General features: G+C 51.7%; 1 protein-coding gene across 1 annotated transcript in view; it reads right to left on the bottom strand.

Annotated features, from left to right (window-relative positions):
- Sh3pxd2a (SH3 and PX domains 2A) overlaps nucleotides 1-24,959 on the bottom strand; it is a 192,728-nt gene that overhangs the window by 41,426 nt on the left and 126,343 nt on the right. The window contains exons 7-8 of the mRNA XM_042689196.1: nucleotides 14,286-14,330; nucleotides 7,602-7,733 (exon numbers count right to left, since the gene is read on the bottom strand). Of these exons, the coding sequence (XP_042545130.1) occupies nucleotides 7,602-7,733; nucleotides 14,286-14,330 (177 nt within the window). The remainder of the gene's footprint in view (nucleotides 1-7,601; nucleotides 7,734-14,285; nucleotides 14,331-24,959) is intronic.

Below are 24,959 nucleotides of genomic sequence, written 5' to 3'. Positions count from 1 at the left end.
GCTATCATTCATTGAGTATTTACTGTGATCATGCCTGTAACCCTAGCTACCCAGGAGGGTGACATCTAAGGATTGCCGTTTGAAGCCAGTCAGAACAGGAAAATTCCATGAGACACCTAAATCCAATTAACCATCAAAAGTTGTAAGCGAAGGGGCTGGGAAGGTGGCTCAGTGGTAGAGTGCTTGCCTTGAATGCATGAGGCCCTGGGTTCGAATCCTCAGTAACACATAAGCAGAAAAAGCTGGAAGTGGCACTGTGGCTTCAGTGGTAGAATGCTAGCCTTGAGTTGAAGAGCTGAGAGACAGTGCTCAAGTCCAGAGTTCAGGCCTCATGACTGACCCCACCCCCCAAAAAAAAGCTGTAGGTGAAGCCAAGTAAATGGATCTGTGGCTCAAGTTGTAGAGTACCAATCTTGAGCAAAACAGCTAAGGGACAATGCCCAGATCCAGAGTTCAAGTCCAAGTACTGGCATGTACAGAGAGCAAGAGAATAAAAACAAGAGTGGGAGAGAAAGACAGACAGGCAGAGACAGAATGATAAGAGTATTTATGGTGTTCTAGATCCCAGGTAGAGTTCCTTTTGAATCTGCATATATCAACCCTAGAGCTGTTGGCATAATTATCCCCATTTTATCAATAAGAAAATGGACATTTGAGAGGACCTGAGAAATTTTCCCAGCATCACAAAGTTAGAGATCAAATAAAAATTATGACTAGGTTTATCTAGCTTGAAGCTCATGTTTATAATTGCTAGGCTATCCTGCAGTCTCCTCCTCAAAACAATCTTTAGCCTGTTGTTGATAAGCCGGGCTGAAGGGCTTGAGGCTCACTCTGCTCTAGGATTTGTGACCCCTGTTCTTCTCCCTCCAGCCAGTTTCATGAGGTAGACAAACTACATACCAGAGATGATCCTAGACCAGAATGGACAGGAATTGCTGATTAGGTGGACAGAGCAGGAACACAAAATGCATAGGAAGAGAAGAGCAAGGCTTGTGGATGGCTCCAGCAGGATCTTCCTCCAATGGAAATCAGCGTATGGGAATTAAGCTTTTTTTTTTTTTGGCCAGATCTGGGGCTTGAACTTAGGTCCTGGGCACTGTCCCTGAGCTTCTTTTGCTCAAGGCTAGCACTCTACCACTTGAGCCACATTGTCACTTTTTTTTTTCATTGTCAACTTTTTTTTTTTCTTTCTTTCTGTTTATGTGGTACTGATGAATGGAACCCAGGGCTTCATACATGCTAGGTAAGCACTCTACTAAGCCACATTCCCAGCCTCAGGAACTAAACTCTTGTTTTTTTTTTTTTTTTTTGGTCCGGTCCTGGAGCCTGAACTCTGGGCCTGGGCGCTGTCCCTCAGCTCTTCAGCTCAAGGCTAGCGCTCTACCTCTTGAGCCACAGCGCCACTTCCGGCTTTTTTTCTTTTTGCTTATGTGGTGCTGAGGAATCGAACCCAGGGCCTCAGGCATGCAAGGCAAGCGCTCTACCACTGAGCCACCTTCCCAGCCCCAGGAACTAAACTCTTATAATAAGGCTGTTTTGGAGATTAAAATGTTGTTTCACTTATCTCTAATGCAAATTTCAATAAACCTTCTTTTGTAGAGACAGCCTATGGAATTTTTATTGGGGTATTCATTTTCTAGGAACAGCATAGCATGAAAGTCTAAATAGGCAATCAGATGGTTTCTCAAGCTAAGTACAGAATCCAAGCAAAAGACTTAGAAGATATAGCGTCCATTTAAGGAAATGGAAGAGTGGGGAGTGAAGGAGAGAGATAAAGGAGGTGAATTTGATCAGGGGATATCATATGTATGTATAGACATTTCACAGTGAAACCCCCCTTGTTCAACTAATATATGCTAACAAAGATGTAAAAGAAAAAAGAAAAAAACCTGGAGCGTCTGTAAAGTTATTCAGCCCTTACAATATATAGTCCACCCCTTAAGTGCCAGAATGCTTCTGCTCATGAGGTGGGATCCTTATGATGTGTATACAACTTATTTCATTTTTTTACCAGTCCTCGGGCTTGAACTCAGGGGCACTGTCTCTGAGATTCTTTTGCTCAAGGCTAGCATTCTACCACTTGAACCACAATGCCGCTTCCAGCTTTTTCTGTTCATGTGGTACTGAGGAATCGAACCTTCATGAATGCTTGGCAATTACTCTACCATTAAGCCCCCTTCCCTACCCTGATGTATATACAATTTATACACAGTTCTTGGGACACAGGAAGTATTCAAAGGCTGTGCAATAAATAAATGAACTAATTATGAATACTATGAACATTTTTCACCTTTATGCAAAGCTCACATGCTACATCTCACTGATCCTTGTTTTCCAGCACAAAACAAATTGCTTCTCACTTTTCTCTAGTAATCAGGACACACTAGATCATTTCTTTTGAAATTCTGGGTGTCAAACCCAGGGGCTTTGTGAATGCTAGGCAAGTGCTCTACCACCAAGCTACATCCTTGGTTCAGAGCACTACATTTCAATGCAGATTCTTTGCCCTCTGCACTATACACAAGTAAATGGTTATAGCCACCATCTCTTTGGGTGACCCTCCCCTTCCAGCTTCTCTTCTTTAAAACCTACACTCAACAATCACTGATGAAAAAGTTACTAAGCAGCCATGATTATACCCTGTGATGTTCTCCTGGACACAGCTGATTAGACCAGAGATGGAGATCTGATGTGAGGTCTGCCAATCCATTGGCTAGCCAGGAACCAATCAGGTTTGAACATTAAAAAAAATTTTTTTTAAAGAGAGGATCTTTCTATGGTGCTCGGGCTGGGGTTCAAATTGTGGGCCCAAAGGGTTTCCTAACTCTGCCTCCCCAGTAGCTGGGACTACAGATATGTACTACTGCACCCAACTCAAACTTCAAATTCTGAACTTACAAAAACAGAGGCCACAGACAATTGTTACTAGCTATCTCAACTGAGAAATTACACAGAATCTGCTGCTGAAAGCCAACCAATAATCTGCTGCCTAGGGTGAATGAGAAGAGAAGGAAGGCTTGTCTATGGTACTCAAGGGAGAAACAGATTAGAGTAGCTGCTTTCGTTCCCATTCCTAACTGCTGAGGCTGGAATTTGCTTCTCACACCTGGCTTCTGTAACAGTCACTGAAGACTGGCTTTGTGAAAAGATCCTCCAGCCTTTTAAGAACCTCTTGAGCAAGTTGAAGTGAATTTCTATTCTTTGCTCACAAACTGGGACTAAAGCACTGGCTTTGGAAGGGAGTAAAGATTCTCAAGGCTTAGTTTTCTCATTGGCAAACTAAGTGAATGGAACAGAACAGCACAAAATCCCTTGTTTCCCAAGAAAGTCTAAGAACCTTCAGTGTATCACTCCAGTGCCAGGAAATAAGCAAAGACTAGGAGGAGGAAAGCTGAGGTAGGAAAAATTCTGTTGACTCATCTCCCCACTTCCTGTCCTGGCTTGCAGTCCTCAGAAGAAAGAAACAATCCTGGAAAAATTGGAGGCAGCTTTGGTTAGCCCAGAAATCAAGAGCAACCAGGACCCTGACATCACCACTCAACAGATGTTAGACCAATTGCTCCTGCTGAAAGGTGCAGCCAATGTGGTCTTTGAGGCACAAGAATATCCTACTAGAAGCCGGCATCTCAGGTACTATTCCACAGCATACACAACAATGGCTGCTGCTGCCATTTTGGCACATCTCCTGGGTGGCACAGCTACCAAAACAGTTGACCCTATTGAGCACTGACCCTGACCCTGTTGATCAGTGACCCTGCTGATAGCAGGAGAAAGAAAAAAAAAAAGTCCTTTTCTGTATCTGTCCCTAGGCTCTCTCTGATCGAAAATGCTTTCCAGATGCTAGTGGTTCAAGCTGGTAACCCTAGCTACTCAAGAGGCTGAGAGCTGAGGATCACTGTTTAAAACCAGCCCAGGCAGGAAAGTCCATGAGACTTTTTTTTTTTTTTGGTCAGTCGTGGGGCTTGAACTCTGGGCCTGGGCGCTGTCCCTCAGCTCTTTAGCTCAAGGCGAGCACTCTACCACTTGAGCCACAGTGCCACTTCTGGCCTTTATCTGCTTATGTGGTGCTGGGGAATCGAACCTAGGGCAAGCAGTCTACCACTGAGCCACCTTCCCAGCTCCCATGAGACTCTTATCTCCAATTAACCACCCAAAAAAGTGGTTCAACTGGTAGAGCACTAGCCTTGAGGAAAAACAACAACAACAAAACAAAACAAAAAACCACACACAGAAAAAAACAACCCTCAGGAATAGCACCAAGCCAGGTAGGGACTGCTCTGGGTATCTTTGACTTCTGTACATCTGCATTCCCAGACATAGGCTTATCCTGGATGTTGGGAACACATCACAAGATGAACTGAAATCATCTCATCCTTGGCTGCCTCCAAGTTCAACTATTCAATTACCAACACAAATTCTAACCACCCATGACCACCAGCAGGGTCCCAGAGACATCCTTCAGCAAGGACATGTTCCAGGGAGCTCTGTTGTCATCTCCACCAGCCCATTTCCCTCGGCATTACCAATCACAGCATCACACCTTTATCTACTCCCCACCTGGGACTAGCCTTTTCTGAGCCTCAGGACCTCTAAGGGGATCATAACCTCTTTGCCTGCTGCTTCAGCCACAAAATGGGTAGAATGCTCTTTACAACTAATGTTTGTTCTGTGACAAGTAGAATGAACGTGGGAAGTGCATGACCTGGCACCTGGTGTTTACCACATATGGTGCTTATGGTTTACCTTGTAAACACCTCCCTTGCACAGATCAGAACAGAGTGCTGGCGTGCCCACATCTCCACTTCACTTTGCCATTGTGGTCAGAGCCCAGAGACTCTGATGAGCAAGCAGAGTCACAAATTGCTGGAAGCCTCTCTATGGATCTCCCATCTGAGGGACTTGCAGCTAAGCGAGAAGGCGCACAATGGGAGGCCTAGGGGAAGCTGCTGCCTGGGGCTGCTGCCCATCCATGCCAATGGAAATGCCTCCACACGCCCACCATGTCCCAGGTCAGGGGCATCACAAGTGGGTCTTTGTTCTAGAGTTCAAAAGCTTCAATCGCCACCCCTTGTGAAGCCAGCTCTCAGATGTACACGCCTCCTTCCCCACCCTCCAGCTTCCCTACCAAGGAACTACCTTCCCAGCTCTGCAACTTGGCACCCTTCCTTCCTCTTCCACCCACTTAGTTTCTGAGGTTAAGCTAGCTGTACACTCGGGCCTCCAGGCTTTTGACGGCAATACACAGATGGCCACAGCGCTCCGTGCCCCCGTGCAAACACCTGCAGTGGTGCAGCCATCTCCACTGAGGGGCAAGATACGAAACTCCCAGCAGGGCAGAAAAGCCATGTGCACAGAGGCTGGCTCCACCTTACACCCATGGCCCGAATGAGTCACCCCATCGCAGTGTCCAGACTCAGGGGTCACTGTGTTCAGACTCAGGAGTGGGCTCGTGGAGCTTATTTGCTCCTGTCCCACTTCTAAGCAGTCACAAGCTTATCTCCAGATTAAACAAAGGACAATCACAGCTTAGAGAAGTTAGGGGATGTGAAGCCACCAGCCCACCGGCGGCAGGCGGAATCCTGCTTTGAGGGACAGCCGTTCTCTCATAGGGTCTGTGAAGTAGAACTTCCCAGGCACGAGTCAGGGAGGCTGGGCCTCCTCAGACAGCCATGGCGCGCTCCACACGTGGTATTTCTACACGCTTCCCAGGCCAACACTGACTCCTGCTTTTTCAAAGTTTTCTCTTAGGCCCAGGCAGGACTCCAAGTATTGATAGAGTCATGGATGTGGATTAAGAAGGGAGAGGGCAAACATGCCCTTGGGAATCACAGAGTCTTAAAGCAGGACAGACTTTCTTCTAGGTGTATCTTCTGCCATCCTGACCAGTGGCTGACCCCGGTGACCTGAGGGGCTCACCCCTTCCTGCTGCTCTGGGGCTAGACAGCTGCCATGACAGAGGGCAGGTGCAGCAGTCCAAGGGTCCCTGAGGGAAGATCTGACCTTAGACAGAACCTCTGTCTTCCTGAGGTGTAAGCTCCCAAATGAGCAACGAATCCCACGCCCACATCTCCCAATCCACCACGAAAGGTGCTTAGGGCTTCCGTACCCTCCCCATGGGCAGTGGCAGCTTCCTTGGGGAGCAGGGAAGTGGGGCTGATGGCATAACAAAGACTTGAGGGAATAGCTGGACGGGAAGAGGACCAGTGTGGTGGCTACCTAGAGCCAAGGGTCAAGGCGTTACACCAGGGACACAGCTCTGCTAGGTGGACAGGGTGACTCCAGGCACAGAGGCAGAGCCTGACCTCTCTGACAGGGGAATGAGTTGTGAAGACTCCAGGTCAAGGAGGGCCATGAGTCAGGCCTGTGCTCACACCTCATCTCCGTGCTCCATCAGCCTGCTTTTAAGACCTCTGGCAGAATCCTGAGCCCACCTCCTCCAGAGGCTCACTGGGATTGTCTCTTGGTAGCTACTTGTCACCAAGACAATCTAGAGTATGTTGATTCCACCTTTAACCTTAGGGTGCTTGCTTCCTCTCAATCTCTGTGCCTCCGTCACTCTGTCCATAGAATGGACATGGCCTTTGGTTTGCCGCCTTTCAAAATATTCAAAGAGTACCAAAGGACAAGGTGAAAACGGGAGGCCCCTCCTGCTCTGGAGAAACCCAGTGTGGGGAGCTCCCATGCACAGCCTTCCCCAAGCAAAGTGGAACTGGAACAACACACTTCCAAGCCCAGTCAAGCATCACCCGGCACGGCAGGCCTAAGCAAACGACCCATGGATGTCGTGAGTCTGAGGACCATTGCTGGTCCCGAACCACACAATCCCCAAACATGGGACTGACAGACTTGGGCTCTTTTTTTCTCCACCTGCCACGACTTCTGCTGCCAAGGACACTAAGGGATTTTGGCGCAGTCTGTAAGAACCTTGGAACCAGCAGCCCCTGGGCAGCCGTCGGCACGGCCCCTACGTCTGCTCCTAACGACAAAGCGGTTGCCGCAGGACCCTCTCTGGCTGCAGGACCTGGCTTCGTCCCCATCTGGGTCCTCTTCCCAAATCCTGGCGGCCTCCAGCTCAGCAGGGGGCAGTCAGCTCACCACCCACACACTGGTCAACTCCCACAGGACCGGTCCTTCCCCAGACAACTCATTGGGGGCCCGGCGACTCTGAACCCCACTGTGATGCTATAGCCATGTTTCCCACCAGCTGGCTGGGTTCTCAGGCCTCGGCTGAAAACCCAGATCCTGGCTTGGAATATGGCCCCCACCGGAGAAACTGCTGTTGGGCACCCCAGAGCCAGGGACCTCAGAGAGCGTGGGCTTCCCAAGCAGGACTGGACCTTGCTTTCTGCCACCCGGGTCTTACGCTAACACAAGCCGGCTAATTACCCCTCAGCCTGAGAGACATTCTTCCACCACCAGGCAAACTGCTGGCCTGCAGCCCAAACCAACAGGGGGAACTTCAGACTCCTCAGCCTTTCTCCCTGCCAGATGGAAATAACGTATAGCTGCAGAGGTGGGGGGAGGAGGACAGGAACAAAACCTAGCCAGGCTGGGGAGCCAGGCTGGAACCCCGAATGGACAGCCAGCGGCCAGGCACTTACCACTTTCGTTCTTCTCGATGACATCCACCACCTCCCCAGCCTGGAGGCTCAGCTCCGAGTTCTCCTGCTTCTTATAGTTGGACACCACCACATACTGTTCCAGGATCATGGGCTCGGCGTTGGTGTCGGCACCTGGTGAGGGCAGAAAGCACGCGGTGAGCCAGCGGCCAGCCATGGCCCCGCGGCCGGGGCGCCCCCTGTCCATTGCCCCTTCGAGAGGCTGCTCGGTCGCCAGTGCTGCTCCAAGGGCCAGCCCGCAGCCAGGGCTCGAAGCTCGCTGGGCCCCAAGGACAGGCCATATAGCAAGGCCCCACACTGGCCCGCTGCACTGCGGGGACCGGGGGACATGGGGAGCCAGGGGGGACAGGGGAAGGAGAAGGGGGAGGAAGGGGCCAGAGACAGATGGAGACAGAGGCCCAGGAAAGAGAGGGGAAAGCCTGCTGCCCTGAAGAGTTAGTCACAGCCCGGCATGGGGGAGTGTGCAGAGCGGCCTGGGGCTGATGTGGTCTCTAGACTCCTGGGCCCGCCAGGGTGTGAGGGGAGGGCCAGGAGCAAGCAGTGGGCGGCCCATGAGGGCTGAGGCCACAGTGCAGGAAAGAGAGAGGAGGCGGAGGGGGCAGGCCCAGGACGAGGCCCCAGCCTTTACCCCAACCAAGCCTGTAAGCCAAGAGAGAAAAGGCAGCAGAGCTCCCTGAGGCGGGAGAGGGAGAGCGGGAGAGAACTTCTCCACAGCCCAGGCCCTGCGAGGAGTCCAGAGGGTTTGAGGCCGCCAATCACTGGGGCTTACTCGCAGCCCTTAAATAGAAACACATGAGACCCATCGAATGAGGAGCAGGGGGTGGAGGCAGGGGAGGGGAGGAGGGCCCAGACTGTTTACTTGAAACCCAAGAAGAAAGTCCCAGCGCCAGCACTGGAGCCCAGCCCACCCCCCCCCAACCCCCATCCCCACACCTCCGCCAACTTTTCCTCAAGTTCGGCTCCATTCCTGTCCTTCTGGCAGGCTCAGCCTCAGGATGCCCCAGTGGGCCTAGCTTCAGCCCTCACCAAGAGCCTTGGTCTCCCTCTTCCAAGAGTGCTGGGATGTGCTCAAACTCCAGCAGCCTCCAGCCACCTTCTTAGGAGATCCAAGGGCCTAAGGCTGAGGTAAGGAGGTAGGGAGGGAGGGTAGGTAGGCCGCAGGCTCCAAGGAGTAAGTAACTGGTCTGCCTCACCAGTTACTGGACCAGTGTGACATTCGTTCAGGAAGCACCAGGCTGCAGGGTAGACCATCTGGCTTACTGGCTGTGTGGCTAAATGTGCTCCATAAACCCTTCTGTGCTTCAACAATTACCATTACCTAAAGCTAATGTTATGTGCCCTGCCAGAAGTTAATACAATCCACCAGCCAGGATCCAGGAAGCCTTCCCAAATAGAACTATCTAGCCCAAAGGGAGGTCCTAGGACACTGCTTAAACCTTTTGTCATTCAGACACAGCAGTTCACTGGAAGCTGAGGCAGGGAGATCTTGAGTTCAAGGCCAGCCTGGGCTCCAGAATGAGACTCCATCTCAAAACCAAAGTCAAATACAAAAATCTATGCCTGCCAATCTCCTTGAGCTGGGGGCTTCACATCCCTAGCCTGGCCATACCAATGGCCAAGTTTCCTCAATCCAGTCACATCCCGTCACAAACCCCTCCCTCTTTTCCCATTTTACATTCTTAGAGGCTCAGAGACTCACCCCAGCTCCTACAGCTGGTATAGAGAAACCCAAATGCATTCACCTTTTTTTTGAGGAGGGGGGGTGGGTAGTGGATCAAACCATCTCTCTTTTCATTAGAACTTCATTTACACGCACGTGTGTGTGTGTGTGTGTGTGTGTGTGTGTGTGTGTAAAAGCATGCCCACAGTACTGGAACTCAAGGTCCTGGAGCTCTCACTTGGTATTCTTGACAGCTCATGGCTGCCACTCTACCACTTGCGCCACACATCGTTAGTTCCTGGTTACAGAGAGCTTCTCATTTCTGTTTCCACACACCCATTGTTCTTCTGGCATAATAAATCTTCCACTTAAAGGTACAGAATCACCCAAGGAGCTTTTCAAACACCTCAAAGGGGGCTGGGGAGGTGGCTCAATGGTAGAGCGCTTGCCTTGTATGCATGAGGCCCTGGGTTCAATTCCTCAACACCACATAAGCAGAAAAAGCCGGAAGTGGCGCTGTGGCTCTAGTGGTAGAATACTAGCCTTGAGCTGAAGAGCTGACGGACAGCGCCCAGGCCCAGAGTTCAGGCCCCATGACTGACAAAAAATTAAATTAAATTAAAAAAATAAAAACCCCAAAGGTTGGGCCTCAGGTTTAACTGGTCAGGTATTTGTATGCCCCCTCCCTATTTGGAGTGTATTTAAACACTTTTGCCCCTATGTGGTGTGCCCCCACCCCCAGCCCCAGCGGGGCCCTCTGGAGCCGCAGAAGGGATTCTGTCCAAGCTGAGGTGTGCCCTGTGGGTGGGTATGCACATGTAAGCCCCAGGCAGCCCCTCCAAAGCCAGGATTGTATTTCAAGCAGAAATGTACCCAACAGCTGGGCAGCAGGGAGGCTCCGCCTCTGCACGCGGGTGCTGGCAGCTTTTGCGCTTGCGCCTGCCTGCCATGAGCCATCAGCGAGGCTGGGCTGACAGATGGCCTCCCACTGTGCCCTGGGGGACATCAGAGCAGACCTGGGAGGCTGGGGCCAGCAGCACTTCCTAAGGCCACAAGCACAAAATCATGCTGGCCTCTGCCCTGTGGGGCCACACCTGTCTGGTTTGGGGGATCCTGGGTGTGAAAAGTGAGAAGGGCAAAACTCAAGATCCAAATAGAAGAGAGGAGTTCCCCAGCAAGAGCTCCCAAGTCCCAAGGGTATGGCAGTCATACAGGTGACATAGTCTCCAGCAGCAGGGCCTCCTGCAGAGTCTGACTGTGGTGTTCTACTGTCCTGCTTGATTCTCACAACCACCTTATGCAGTACAGGCCCTGTGACAGCCCCATTTTACCTACGGGCACACAGTCTCACCAGGAGAAGAAAGTTTGCTACAATCATGCAGCTAGAACTGAGCCCAAGCCCTGCTACTGTCATAGAGTCTTAAATTCTGTACCACACATGACTGATGCCAGGCCTTCAGTGGGGGCCCCATTACATCCTCAGACACCCGGTACACAGGCGATGCCTCATACAGACAGGAGTGTGGGCTTCTTTTTGACTCTTGCTACCCTGACGGACTAGACCACGATGCCTGTGTGTGTGAAATGAATGAACTGCCAGACAGAGGGACAGTGGCTGGATGGCCTCACCTCCCAAATGGGAAAGGAGTCAGGGAAACTGAGGCAAGAAGGAACAAGGAGCTCTGGGTTTGTGGCCAGATGATGTCAGCAAGGAAGGACAAGCGGAGGTGCTGGAAGGTGGACAGACATCAGCTCATTTTGATCCAGGCCAAGAAAAATCTGAGGCAGGATTTCAAAGTGGAGAAAAATCGGTAGGTCATGCCCACCGCCCCTACCCCCACCCCCATTCCTGGAAAACTGGCTTGAGCTTGCTGAAGACTCTGGGATAGAGGTAGAGAAGGGAAGAGAACATTCTTCCTTTACTGTTGCATAGCAGGGGCAGGCTGGGGCGCTTCTAGGAGGCCGCTGAAGCTGAGGGACAAACACAGGGACACACACACTTTGTCCTTCCTGCTTCCCTCCCACTCTGCCCCCCACCACCGTAGCCTCAGCGCATTTGGGTTCCCAGCTGGCCCTCTCAAGCATCTGTCTCTTAGAGTGTGGCTGCTGCCCCCGTGGGTAGGCGGGCGGGCGGGCAGGCGCTGGGAGCAGGTATCCAGATGAGAAAGCACTCCAAAGGCCAGGCAGCTGGTGGGCAGTGATGTCATTCCATAGAGCCGGCTCTGGATCCCCTCCCAGCCAGGGCCAGGAAAGTTGGGGGCTGGAGGAGTCTGCCTGGGGGAAGGGAGGGGCAGTGGCAGAGCTGCCTGTGTTCAGATGAGAGGGTTTGGGCAGAAGCATGGACACAGTGTGGGTCCCTTCTAGGGAGCGCAGCCCCTCTGGGGCTGGGAGTTTGGTCAGAGGTCTCCCCAGGGGTGGGAATGCCCACCCCAGCATCGTGCTTCACTCCAGAGCTCCTGGCTGGCCTGCTGGGGTCCAGGGCCGTGCCTGGGATCCTCTCCCACTTTGCCTCACACCTGCATTCCTCCACCTACCACCTGGATGGAACCCTGGCTGCTGCCCGCTCTTGGCTGCCAACTTAAACTTCAAAATGAGGCCTTTGCCAAGTCAGTCCACTATTCCAGCACTTCCAAGGGCTCCCTGGTGCCCATAGAATAAAGGCCAAATTCAACTCCAGTCTTTCTTGCAATCTGAGCTCCCCAAGTTCCCTGACCCCTCCCCCACCATTCTGTGCAATAGCCATAATTGGACACACATGTCTGAATGCCTACTATGTGCCAGCAACACTGCTCTACGCATGCTTTTCCTCTCCAAGGCTGTGCTAGAGCCCTGCCCCCTGCCCAGAAAGCGTCCCTCTTCTCTGAGTACTCCAGCATTTCTGCCTCCAGGAAGATCGTTTACCACCCAGCCATGGTACCCTCTTTCATCCTCAGCCAGTCTGTGCACTTCACACCACTGCTGCCTTAGTATGGCGTTCGCCCAGAACTGATGCCATAGATGCACAGGAAGCACTCATTGCCTCGGACTTGAGATGTAAAGGCTTAGACTTAGTCTGAGGAGCTGAGGGCCAGTCCTGTTTTGCTCTTGTTTGCTCTGTGACCCTGGGAGGGAAACTTAACCTCTCTGAGCCTTAGCTCCCTCATCTGTAAACAGGAACCATAACAGGACCTCGTGGGACTGTTCTGAGCATGCAGTGAAGTGACAGGAGTTAAAGCCCTGGGTAAACTGCAGACAGCTGTTTCCAGAACAAACAGAAAAGAATGGGGAGGAGCTAGAAAAGAGTCTTGTAACCAGCAGGCAGGCAGCTCTAAAGAGCTGCACCCTAAAGAGGAGCAGAGGGGGAGGCGTGGGGCTGGTGTCTCTCAAACATGCCCCCTCAGGCCCCGCCTCCGGGAAGAGAGTGGGCCCCTACCAGCTGCAGAGTCTGCTCAGCGCCCCTGGGCACCACTGGGGTGCACACTGGGCCAAGCAGCCCCAGGACCCTTATCTCTTAGTACTCCTGCATCGGCTTGTCTCCTCTGAGTTTCAAAATCCTCCAGCATTCCAGAAGGAAACCCAAGGCCCACAGAGGCCTGGTGGCCTGCCTTAGAACAGCCCTGGACTTCCAGGGCAGCTGTCGTACCCCGCCACCTTCCCTGTGCCTCTAGCTCCTGACAGCTGGGGATCATCCTCGGGAGCCAGGCCTTGTAGTAGCTCCGCCCCAGGCCCCCCATCACTCTTTCATCCTGGGCACCCCACCAAGGGCTCTCCACAGCCCCGTGGCGGGGCTCCTCCCAGGATGCCCTATACGTTTAGTGAATAGAATGTATTGCCCTGGGCCAAGTGGGCTCCAGCTCACTGGCTTGTGCAGAAGGGAAAAAGGGACAGGCGCCCAGTGATTAGCTCAGGCTCAGGCCCTGGTCACAGGGAACACCAGGAATCCAAGGCAGGGGCCCTCCCCTTGCTGCTTCCCCCCCTCCTAGCCCCCTCTCCCATGAAGTCCACCTCCACTCCACACAGCTGCCAGGATGAGAGGGAGCTACACGTCAGACGTTAGTCTGGGAGCTGACCCAAACCCCTCTGGCCCCTGACACTTGATCCTTGTCCCCTAAACCTCCTAAACTCTGGATCTTTGCTCTCAGAAATGAAAAGGCCCCACAGGAGATGCTTCTGGAAATCCTATTTCTGGCCCCTACCCCCAGCATCTCCCTCTTGGCACTGTCCGGGTTTTTCTGCCGCCATGCATTAAGACCAAAGGCTCAACCTAGGTCCCTGAGCTGTGGCCCAGCTTTGCCAGACGCCAGCCAGGTCCCAAGTCCCTTAAAGCCATCTCTGCCAGGCAGGCCAAAGGCCTACAAGCTCCCGGAGGCTGGAGGCAGCTCCCAGCTCAGGGCTGCTGTGACCCTGTGGGGACTGTGACCCAGCATTACTCAGCCACAGGCACAGGACGACCCCACTCGCTAGCCCAAGTCTCCAACTCCCTGCTCCCCCCCCCCCTGCCCCCTGCAGTGAACTTTCAGGAAGCCAGGTTTGGGGAGCAAGGACCTCAGTTCAGCTCCCTGAGGCAAGGTGACTCATTCTGGCAGGACAGCCTCAAGATCACTGGGATGGCCCGTGCGACAGACAGCTCCCCACCCCCATGACCCTGACACTTCCTGGGTACCAGGCTCCCCTTGAGTGGCATCCCATCTCCCGGGGGAGGTTACGCAACCCTCCTCAGGAAGCACAGTGGGGACGTGGCAAGGCCAGGATTCAAACGCACACACACCGGGGCCAGCGCGCACGGGGGTGGGGGTCATCTCACACTGTAACGGGGGCCCCTCACTACCAAACATCCCCAGCTGGCAGCAGGGAGGAAGGACAGCAAAGGGTTCGTCTGGCAGGCGAGGTCATAGAGAGATGCCACGCATGCCAATAAAAGACCGTCACTGGGAAGCATGCAGAAAGAAAGCCGCCTGGAGCACAGAACACACGTGCCATGACACACATGTTCACTAGCATGCACGTACACGCACGCCAGGCCCTACCTGTCACGTCCTTCTTGGGAGATTCAGCCCAGCTGGACAGCCACACTTCCAAGCCCCAGCAGTGGGCAGCAGCAGGAGAGGAGAAGCAGAGGAGAGAACTGTTAGGCAGGCCGGAGGTCCACGCAGAGTGGCTCCAGGCGGCGGCAGGGCAGCAGTGCTGGTGCCGTGGGCGGAAGACGGGGAGGGGAGGGAAGTGATTTCCTGGCCTGGGACTGCCGCTGGGTGTGGGCCTGTGTGATTACAGAGGCTGGATGGGGATAATGAGGTGTCTGTCGAAACGCAGGAATTCTCTGGAGCCCAGAATCCTCCCCAGTTCCTCCTCTGGATTGGGTCCCCTTGGGTTGTCAGGGCCCTGGAGACAGCAGCTCGGTTTTGCCTCAGTGGCCACGTGGGTTGCTGGCCCCTTGGGACCTGATGGCTTTGAGGACTCTCACAGGCTAACAGGCTCAGCAGACCGAATCTAGAACCTCCACTGTCAGGGTTGGTCGCACCCAAGGCCAGTCTCTAGGTCATGTGGAAACATCTACTTGTAAGGTCCATTCCTGAACAGACCTCACCCAGTACCTGCGTTACCTAGGCAACTGGGACACCTGGAAGAGGTCACATCCGCATCCGCTGAGGTCACAACCTGATGTGGCCACACCTTTCTCCCACCTGATCCCACTTCCCTTTACCTGGACAAACCCTTCCCCGCCCCCTACCCTATATAAGGCCTAATCCGGGGCCAGACGCTCCTTTTCTTTTGCCAGCCGAGTGGAGTGCCAACCTTGCCTGGTCCCAGCAGGTCTACTGAATAAACCTACCCCTTACCTGAATACCACGTGTGTGGTGCAGTTCTTACTCGGCTACCTCTTTTTAAAAAACCTAACACTACTAGGCCTTGAAGTCTTTGTCCAGCCCTTGCCATAGCCCCATCCAGGGAGGGGGGACCGACAAGAAGGACCCAGTGGGTGAATGTGAGCTCCCCTCCCTTTAGAGCCCAACCCAGTCCCACCCAAACCAAACCAAATCTAACCCTGCAGAGGAACCTCTGTGACCAGGAGTTTGGGGTGGGGGTGGGGAGGATCTATTCTAGGCTCACACAATGGTGGCCCCTTTGGGTCTCAGTTTCCTCACCTGGAAATGGGGTTATACTGTCCTCCAGGCAAAAGGGAGGAACAAAAGGAAAGTCCCATAAAATAACATGCAGGTGTGAGATGTATGTGATACTGTTAGCCGGGTAACAAGGCAGAAAGCTCTTGGCGTTCACTGGAGTAAACATTAGTAGGGCATCAGGTCATACCTGTGTGCCTACAGTGGCCCATTTGGCACCTGTAATAACCCCACGAAGTAGGCACACATTCTCGGGACCCATTTTACAGGGGCGGAAATGCTCAGACAGAGGAGGCAATAGGCCCAAGTGTCTAGAAGCCAGCATGGAACCTGGTGTGGCAGTGCCCCAAGACCAGTGCTCCATGTTGGGCTGTCCCTCCCCTCTAAGAGCAGAGCACTAGCCACAGTGGGGACAATTACAAGGAAACATTGAGGTGCAGGTCTTGCAGATTTTACCCCAGAACCAGGGCTGTGACCCCTTCACAGCCAGCTACAATCAACAGCAGATAAACAGCAACATTTACAGTTACTGTCTGTCTCATTTGTAGTGTGTATTTCACACACAGCAACTCATTGACTTCACACAGCAAACCTACAATGAAAAGCACTATTATTCCCTTCATTTTGTATTAGAAGAAACTAAAACCGATAGGCTAATTAACTTGTCTGAGGCTGTGTAACTAGTAAGAGTGTCTGTCTCTTTCAAGGTTGCAGAGATTGGCAGAATTTCCTGACTGTGGTATGCGTATGCCTGGCTCCCAAGTTCAAACGGCTCTGGGGCACCAGGAAAGTCACAGCCCCAAGCTGCAAGAGTGATAACTAGATAGCATTCACTGCCAGAAAACACTGGTACCTTGTCCTACCTCCCAGCACTCTCAGACACCAAGTCAGCTGGAGGTGGGGACAAACAGAGCTGGGTCTGAGGCCAGAGCTTCTTAGTAGGCCTAGCAGTGAGTTGCTTGATGCTGGTGCCGTTGCCCTGGAAGGCTGGTACCAGACATACATACAGAGGACTGCTCAGGCTTTTTGCTGCTGTGGCCCGGGAAGGCTGAGTACAGAACAAGGGACTAACCAGCTTAGAACCCACCTTTGTAAGATTCTGACTTACTGTACCCAGTCCTTGTTCCCTAACAAGGTTATGCTCGGATAGTGCAGGCCTAGTCCAGCCCCCTCTAAATCTACACAGCCTTGTACCGGCCCAGCTTAGAGACCATCTCTACCACCAGTAGCCTTCTACCATGCACACTTCCATTTTGGGTTCCTTTTGGATTCTTTGTGAGGAAACATTTTAGGAAAAAGTACACGTCTTCTAGTGAACCATAGGAAGACACTTGACCCAGGCCCAGAAAATCCAGAAGTGATTCTGGGCCCGAGAAGTTAAGGCTGCTCAAATGCCCCCTCGTAATACAAAAGCAGCCACAAACGCAATGGAAAACAAGGAATGGGCCATGTTCCAATAAAGCTTTATTTAGACAACCACAGAGTAAGCTAGATGGGGCCAGCAGCAGACAATTTGAGCTTACTCTTCTTGCCCTCCTCCCCCCCATAAGCAGCTCTCCTTTTCTTGTTCCCAAAGGAAACTGGAAAGCAGACCAGAAACAAGCCTGTCTTTAAAAAAAAAAGGTCTTTCCAAATGGTTTATTTCCCAATCCCTGGATGTACAAAATAAATCCAGTCCTTCTTTTCTCCTGGGGTGAGAGAGAGCCATCCACCTTGTTACAATGAACAGAGGAGATGCCTTGGCTCACAAACCCTGGCCGAGAGGCAGAGAGGGCTTGCTGGCTCGGGGCAAGAGGCAGGCACAGCCAACAGAGTGGCTGCGACAGACACAAACCAACTGCTCCCTATTCTCTCTAAACCTCCACCTCCCTCTCCTCTGGTGACACAGAACCAAGCTAAATGAACAGGGTTTTTTGGCCTGCTGGAATACAAAGGCCATCAGATTGCAAATCTGAATGCTTGGTCCTGCTGAGGACTAGCTGTGTGACCTTGGGAGAGCGGCCTAACTCCTCTAGGCTTGAATGCTCACATCTGTATAATGAAGCATCTGGGCCTACTATTCTCTAACGTTGTTGTGTGGTACTCTAGACTTTCCCAAGGGAAACCTGATGCTCTCCATAATACAAGCTGTGTGATGGAGCTGAAATGAATCTTTCCAGAGAAAGAGACAAATGTACTTGAATGCAGGCTCAATGTCTGGAAACCCAAGTCTAGTCATTAAGGTTTGAATATGAAATGTCCCCCACAGGCTCATGTACTAGGTAGGAGAGACTTGGTTGCCAGCTGAGAGGCACCAAGGGCAGAGGTGTACAACAGGAATAATAGAAGCCTATGGGTTACTCAGGAGGCAGAGATAGGAAAACTGAGGCTAGAGGCCAGAGATGGGGGAAAAAGGTAAGAAAAACAAGTTGGAAAGCAGGATATGGTGGCTCTTAGCATGAGTGGCTAAAATGAGAAGGAAAAAGTTCCAAGCCAACTCTGGCATGAAGTTCACAGGACCCATCTCAATCAACAAAAAGCCAGGCATGGTAACATGTGCCTTTCATCCCAGAAGTGAAGTAAAGAAGGTCTTGATCTAGGCCAGCCTAGAAAAATAATGAAAAGAAAAAGGCCCAGAGATGTGGCTCAAGTAGTAGGTAGATTGCCTGCCTAGGCAAATGCAAAGCCTCGAGACCCAGCACAAGTACCACCAAAAACAAAACCAACAATCAAAACAAGCTGTGTATAGAGGTCCTAGCCTGTAATCCCAGTTACTCAGGAAATGGAAAGATGGCTGTCCAAGGCCACTTAGGGCAAAAGCACAGGACCCTATCTGAAAGACAAAGTCAAGTCTTCACTGGCAGAGCAGCCTCCAATCTGGAATGCTAAATTCAATCTCCAATACTACCACAAAAATACACCAGCCAGCTGACTGTGGTTCATGCCTATAATCCTAGATACTCACAAGGCTGAGATCTGATTTGAGAGGTTGGATCACCCTCCAGCCCAAGCAGAAGGTCCATGAGACTCTTATCTCCAATTAACCACCAAAAAGTCAGATGTGGAGCTGTGACTCAAGTGACCAAGCACCAGTCTTGAGCAAAAACAGTTTAGAGACGGCACCTAGGCCCTGAGTTTAAGCCTTCAAGCACAAGTACCAGCACCAAAGAAAAAGGAATAGAAACTTGGTTCTTGTGCTGACTCTGCTGCTTTTGTTCACAGATGGAGCATTTAGCAAATCCCCCCGCCCCCCTTATAACCTGGAGTTTCACAAAAATATCTGCACTATTTTCTTTTTGAGTATTTTCAGGATGAAATGATTTATGGGGGAGGGAGTAGGAACAGGTCCCTGGGACACAAAGGGGAATGGGTGACAGGGATAAAACCGGCAAAAGCCCTGGGCTCCTGGGAGAGGGCAGGGATGGGAACAGAGTGTCTTGCTCTACATCCCATGGTGCTTCTGTAGCCATTCTCACTGACTGGTTGAGCCCACAGGAATCATGGCCTAGAAAATCCTGATTCTCACAAGGTGTGGTGAGAAAAAAGGGCTTCGCAGATGCTGTGGCCCTGATTCTTGTCAGGTAGAAAGGATGGGAGAAATCCAAAGGGTAGGACAGGTGCCCCTGGTTTTATAAAAAACTGTCCCCTAGCCAATCCCCAGGAATGCTATGTTTCACCAGACTAGGTCAGGTGAGGGCTTGCCCATTCTTAACACGGCCCCCCCAAAGCACTGAGGACTGGGCTCAATGTACCCAAAGCCAGCCCCAACCATGATTCCAGGAAAGCTTCCCCATAGGAAATAAGCTCCACCCATCCCAACTAATAAATCGAGGAGGCTTGGAGCCCAGGTGGAGACAGCAGTGAATACAGATCAAACCCCACAGAGACTTGGGGGGCCAGGGCAGGGCCACCCCCTTACTGGCTTTTGCAGCCCTAGCCCAGGGCTCCTGGAGTGGAGGGGCCTGAATGGAATGAAAACCTCCTGTCTTCCCACGCCCTTCCCTCCTTCAGGATCCCACTGGAGACCTCTCCCTCCTCGGGAATTTTATTGTTCTTGCTGCAGCCTTGAGTTGGTTCCTAAATAACCCATGCATTCCCGTCTTTTCCTTGCTTTCACACAGCTAAACTCTGCACAGGGCTGGATCAGTAGGATTTCCCACAGACTCCACATCTTCTTTTCTTTCCTGATGACACAGCCCAGAAACATGGCCACCACCTCCAGACTGCCAACTTAGGATCTAGCAGATGCTTTACCACTGTTTACTAGCAGCATTAGGATTTACCTAAGTGAGCACACTCCTGTCTACTGGGCTGTTCCATCATAAATACAGCATTCCGCACTAGTCCTTCACAAAGAGGTGGTCTGGCTACTCAGATGTTCCCCTCTGGGAGAGCATAGCACAGGTTACCATGACAGGCAGTCAATCAAAATCCACTTGGGTAGAGGCTGGCAATGGTTACCACCTTACTGCTGTACTATAGTCTGAGCAGGGTTTGTCCTGGCTGAAGCTCAGGTGTAAACTTAGCCGCCAGTTGGTGCTGGGAGGTGAAGCTGTATGGCAGGGTTTGGGTCATGGGGCAGATGTGTGTGGACTGGAGGGTGAGGGGTTAATGCTGCCACTGTGCTGGCTCAGACCTGAGCCCTATGGGCTCCTCCTCTGCAGGCAGGGCTGGCTTCCTGGAGGTGTGCCTCTTGCAGTCAATCACCTAAGCTTAGACAGAAGGGCCTGGTGCTGGTATAACGTTCTTCTGTCATGGGACTTAAAATCATTCATAATTGATGAACAAGAGGCCCTGTGATTTCATCATGTAAATTATGTAGTTGGTTGTACCTGTGACCTGAGGGTTCTGGGTCACAGACTTGACCTAAATAAATGGAAGTGCTTAAGAAATCGAAGGGCAGAAGGCTGAAATTCTGATGAATATCTTTTCAAAGACCTAAAACCTGTTTGTCACTTATACAACCACTTAGGAAAGCAGTCTGGAGGGTCCTCAGAAAACTAAATTTTGACCTCCCTTATGACCCGTCATACAACTTCAGGCATCTACCCTGAACAACAGGAACCAGGATACAAGAACACATGCATCTCCATGTTTATTGAAGCACTGTTTACAATAGCTAGGATATGGAAACAACCCAGATGTCCCACCACAGATGAATGGATCCAAAAATTGTGATATCTATACACAATGGAATATTATGCAGCCATTAGAAAGGACAAAATAATGGCATTTGCAGGGAAATGGATGGAACTAGAAGAAATCATGTTGAGTGAGGTAAGCCAAAAGCAAAGAGACAAATGGCACATGGTCTCCCTGATAAGTGGATGTTAAATGCAAAACATAAGGTGATATGAGAATAAATAAGATCTGAGAAACAAAGGACCTCCACTCATCTGGTCGAATTATTACTAAATAACCCCATGCTGCTGATCACATATATGGTATATTTGTGCACACCAGAGGGAAACTAGGAGGAGGACACAGAACTAGAGGGAATCAGGGGAAAACATACAACAGCAGGACCCATCAGCTGCACTGGAAATTGATCAAAATGAACTAAGCAACTCAATGGCAGCGATGGGAGGGAGGAAACAAGTGGGAAAGAGGGAACAGCTGATGCTATGCAAAACAAAAGAAATGTACATATCACCCAATGTGGAAGAAATAACTGTATTGTCAAAGCTCATAGAACTCATAAACTTTATAGACCATGATAGACAATTTGTCCCATGAAAGTTAGAATGTGTGACTTTAACTGAGCATCACTATCCCACAATACAGTGAATTTGGGAAATTATGTAATCACTTAATCACAATAAAGAATTTGTAAAAAAATAAATAAAAATAAAAACTTGTTCGTGTCCATGTTCAGTTCCCTCTAACACACCTCTAGCCAAGAAGCCAGATAGGGAAAGATACCTGTCTAAGATCACACAGCAAGTAAGTGGTAAGACAAGGGTTAGATTAAACCAGGTCTTATTCACTTAACCCTCAGGCTTGACATGGTGTTAAACATCTTCTGAACGTTATCTTATTCAATCTTTACAACAATTTGCAGTTTCCAGGGGAGGAAAGTGAGTTAACGGTCTTTCTCTTAGGTTCCTTCCTACAGAAAAGAAGTGAGGGAGGGAGACTTGAGCCCTGACAGGCAGGCCAAGGCTTGGGAAGAAAGGGGCCCTACTGGGATTCATCATTGTCTGGATCCTCCCTGGACCCTAGCCAAGCAAGGAAGGCCTTATTTATCTCCTCCCGGCTTCCCTGTATAAACACAGCCATACAGCTATGCATTTTGCTTGCCCCACACCAGGAAGGGCCTGACTCCTTCTCCATAGTTTCACCTTCCCAAGAGTCCCAAGTCCAGCCTAGCCCAAGGGAGGAGAGGAATATACACACCCCTCTGGCCTGAGCTAGGCAGTCAGGTGGAGAATGGGGAGAGGAGGGAGAATGGAGGGTCTGGAGGCATTTCACAGCCCCTCAGGGACTACTGCGTGCAAGGCTGCCCACCTAGGGCAAGTCTAGGTACCCAGTGGGTGTGGGCAGAGGTCAAGAATGCCCTTGGACACCGGTGGCTCATGCCTGTAATCCTAGCTATTAAAGAGGCTGAGATCTGAGGATCACAGTTCAAAGCCAGCCCAGGCAGGAAAATCCATGAGACTCCAATAAACCACCAGAAAACCAGAAGTGGCACTGTGGCTCAAGTGGTAGAGCACTAGCCTTGAGCTGAAGAGCTCAGGGGCAGCGCCCAGGCCTGGAATTCAATCCCCATGACCTGGGGGTGGGGTGGTGGTGGAGGGGAGTTGTGGCTGCTTTATAATAGGTCAGCTCCAGGGCTCTGACCTGGAAAGAATCCCTGAAGCATCTGTTAGGACAGGGGCCTGGGCTCCTCAGGCTGTGGGCAAGCAGAGGTGCGGAGTGGGGAGTCAGGGGGGGCCACAGCCTCTGCCCTGCAGCTGCAGCCTCCCCCTCAGTTCCCAGCTCCTCACCTCTCCTGGCCCCAGGGCATTTGTGTGTGAAGAGACAAACTCAGCATTGAGACTGTTCCAGGATTATAGCCAGCTCCCCTCCCTCCTGTGGTCTGCCTTGGTGGTCTTTCCAATTGACTGGGATATCCCCTCCTGGTCATCCGCCCACCAGTCCCCCAGCTTAAGCCTCTACTGTGCTCACAGAAAGAGGCAGTCCCTTCCCTGTCCTGCAGCCCCACCCAGCCCTGCTTCCACAGGAGTGGACAAGAAGTGCACTCCAGCTCGACATCCTCCCCTCCCCAGGCCCAACTGGAGTGGAACGTCTTGTCTTGTCTTCTCTGCACTGGATGCGCGCTATCAGATCATCGATGAATCAGCCACTAGCTATTTAGTGAGCATGGACCACGAGTGCGGCTGGGCCCTGCTGACAGCTATCTGGCTCCACTGGACCTCTTCAGCTTGGAGGCAATGCTACTCACTTCTTTCTCCTGTCTGCTCCAGGACTTCTGCCTCAGTCACCCGCCTGGCACTGTGGAACCTATCCCCAAAGGGTCATCCTTCCTCACCAGGCTGCCCTGAGCATCCTAGGTGGAGCTGCAGCACTGTAAACCTTGAGGTCTCACTTGTTAACCAGGGCTGCCATTAGGACAAGGCTCACAGGCTGCAGTGGCCACTTGGCTGGATGCTGCCACCAACTGGAGAGGGACAGCAATGCAGTTGGGGGACCAGGGTCCAGGAGGAGGGAGGGCTCTTTCCTGAACTGAGGTTGAGACTGCCCACACTTCAAGGCTGACCTGTGCCCCTCACCCTGCCCTGTGTTCTTTACCATCTCAACTGGCTCCAGTATAGCCTAGCAAGTGTCTGGTACATAGGAGGTGCTAGGCAAGAATTCTAAGACACATTCCCAGCCCTTTAAGAGGTGCTTAGTAAGAATGAGCCAGGTGCTGTGACTCACATCTATAATCCTAGCTACTCAGGAGGCTGAGACCAGAGGGTCGTGGTTCAAAGCCAGCCTGGGCAGGAAAATCCATGAGACTCTTATCTCTAATAAATCACCAGAAAACCAGAAGTGGCACTGTGGCTCAAGTGGTAGAGCACTTGCCTTCAACTGAAGAGCTCAGGACAGCACCCAGGCCGAGTTCAAGTCCCATGACTGACCAGCTGGCCTGGAGATGTAGCTCAATGGTAGAGCACTTGCCCAGCATGCCCAAGGTCCCGGGCATGGTGCCTAATTGATCCACAGTGGCTAATGGGAAGATGGACCCTCATTGGTATTGATGCCCATGGGTTTGTGGGAAAATGAGGACCCACCACCTTCAGTGCCCAGGACCTACTAGGTAATCAAGTGTTGGCCTTCTAGGCCACATCCAGGCTGGGAAAGCCCAGAGTCTTGTCCGTGCTGGACCAGTGGTTCATGGAAGGTCCTCCAGCCTATAGACCATCCCAGAAAGGCTGCTGACTTCAAGTATCTGCTTCAAAGCCTTTTGAAGAGATTCTTTCTTAAAATCCATAACCAGTATGTTCTTATGGCAAGACGGATATTGCAGGAAATGGGAGTCTGCATGGAACAACTCACTTATCTAGAATGTCTGGTGGGGGCAGGACTCAGTCAACCCCCAACAGCGTGTGCTGGAGGCCCTGGGCTTCTCGCCCCATTCCCTCCCCTGCTCTGTGTGGGTCTGGGCCAATCCCCTGAACTCACAGATGCCACGTAAACAGAGCTGTGCATGCGCACGCACAGACACGCACACATCACAGCTTGGGAAATCCCCACATCTGGCTCTCACGTGATGGAGCTATGCCCAGGAAGCAGCAGCTGAGAGGGCCTGCAGGCTGGGGAAAGGTCAGGGACTGGGAGATCTGAAAGGGGAGGGGGGAGTACAAAGTTAACCCTTTGGCGCCACAGCGCAGACTCAGGCCGATGCTGAGTGCTTAGATGCTCAGGCGGCCCCCGAGTCCTGAGGGCATGTGGGATGTTCAGGTCACTTCCCTAGGCTCAGCTGGTCTCTGCTGGGGTATGATGGGGTTTGCTGTCCTGTCCATCCTGGTTCACTACCAATACCTGGAGAATTCTGAGGCCTGGAGGCTCCCTCTCTAAGGAGGTCACAGTCAGATACCTAATGAGAACCTCCTAGGTCCAGGTGCCTGACTGAACCAGATTCCATGTCCTCCTTCCACAGATGAGGACCAAGTATGTCCCAGGAGATTGCTGGAGACAAGATCTGCTTCGAAATAAGGTTAGAGAAAGCTCTAGGAACAAGTTCTCTCTAACTCAGGCACATTCTGGAACTGACCCCAGGCAGTAGTTCTTCCAGGAGTGCAGAGGAGATGACAGGGGCTCAGTTTACTTACTTTATTTATTTAGAGACAAAGTCTTGACTCCTGCTTCAACTTCCAAGTACTGAGATAACAGGTATGCATTACTAGGCCTGCCTTAGATGCCTAGTTTAAAAGTAGTCATATAGGGGCTGGGAAGGTGGCTCAGTGGTACAGTGCTTGCCTTGCATGCCTGAGGCCCTGGGTTTAATTCCTCAGCACCACATAAGCAAAAAGAAAAAAGCCGGAAGTGGCGCTGTGGCTCAAGTGGTAGAGTGCTAGCCTTGAGCTGAAGAGCTGAGGGACAGCGCCCAGGCCCAGA

This window comes from Dipodomys spectabilis, unplaced genomic scaffold (genome assembly GCF_019054845.1).
Source record: "Dipodomys spectabilis isolate Male_0828 unplaced genomic scaffold, ASM1905484v1 ptg000125l, whole genome shotgun sequence".
Classification (NCBI taxonomy): Eukaryota; Metazoa; Chordata; class Mammalia; order Rodentia; family Heteromyidae; genus Dipodomys; species Dipodomys spectabilis.
This window is presented reverse-complemented; position numbering and strand designations above follow the sequence as displayed.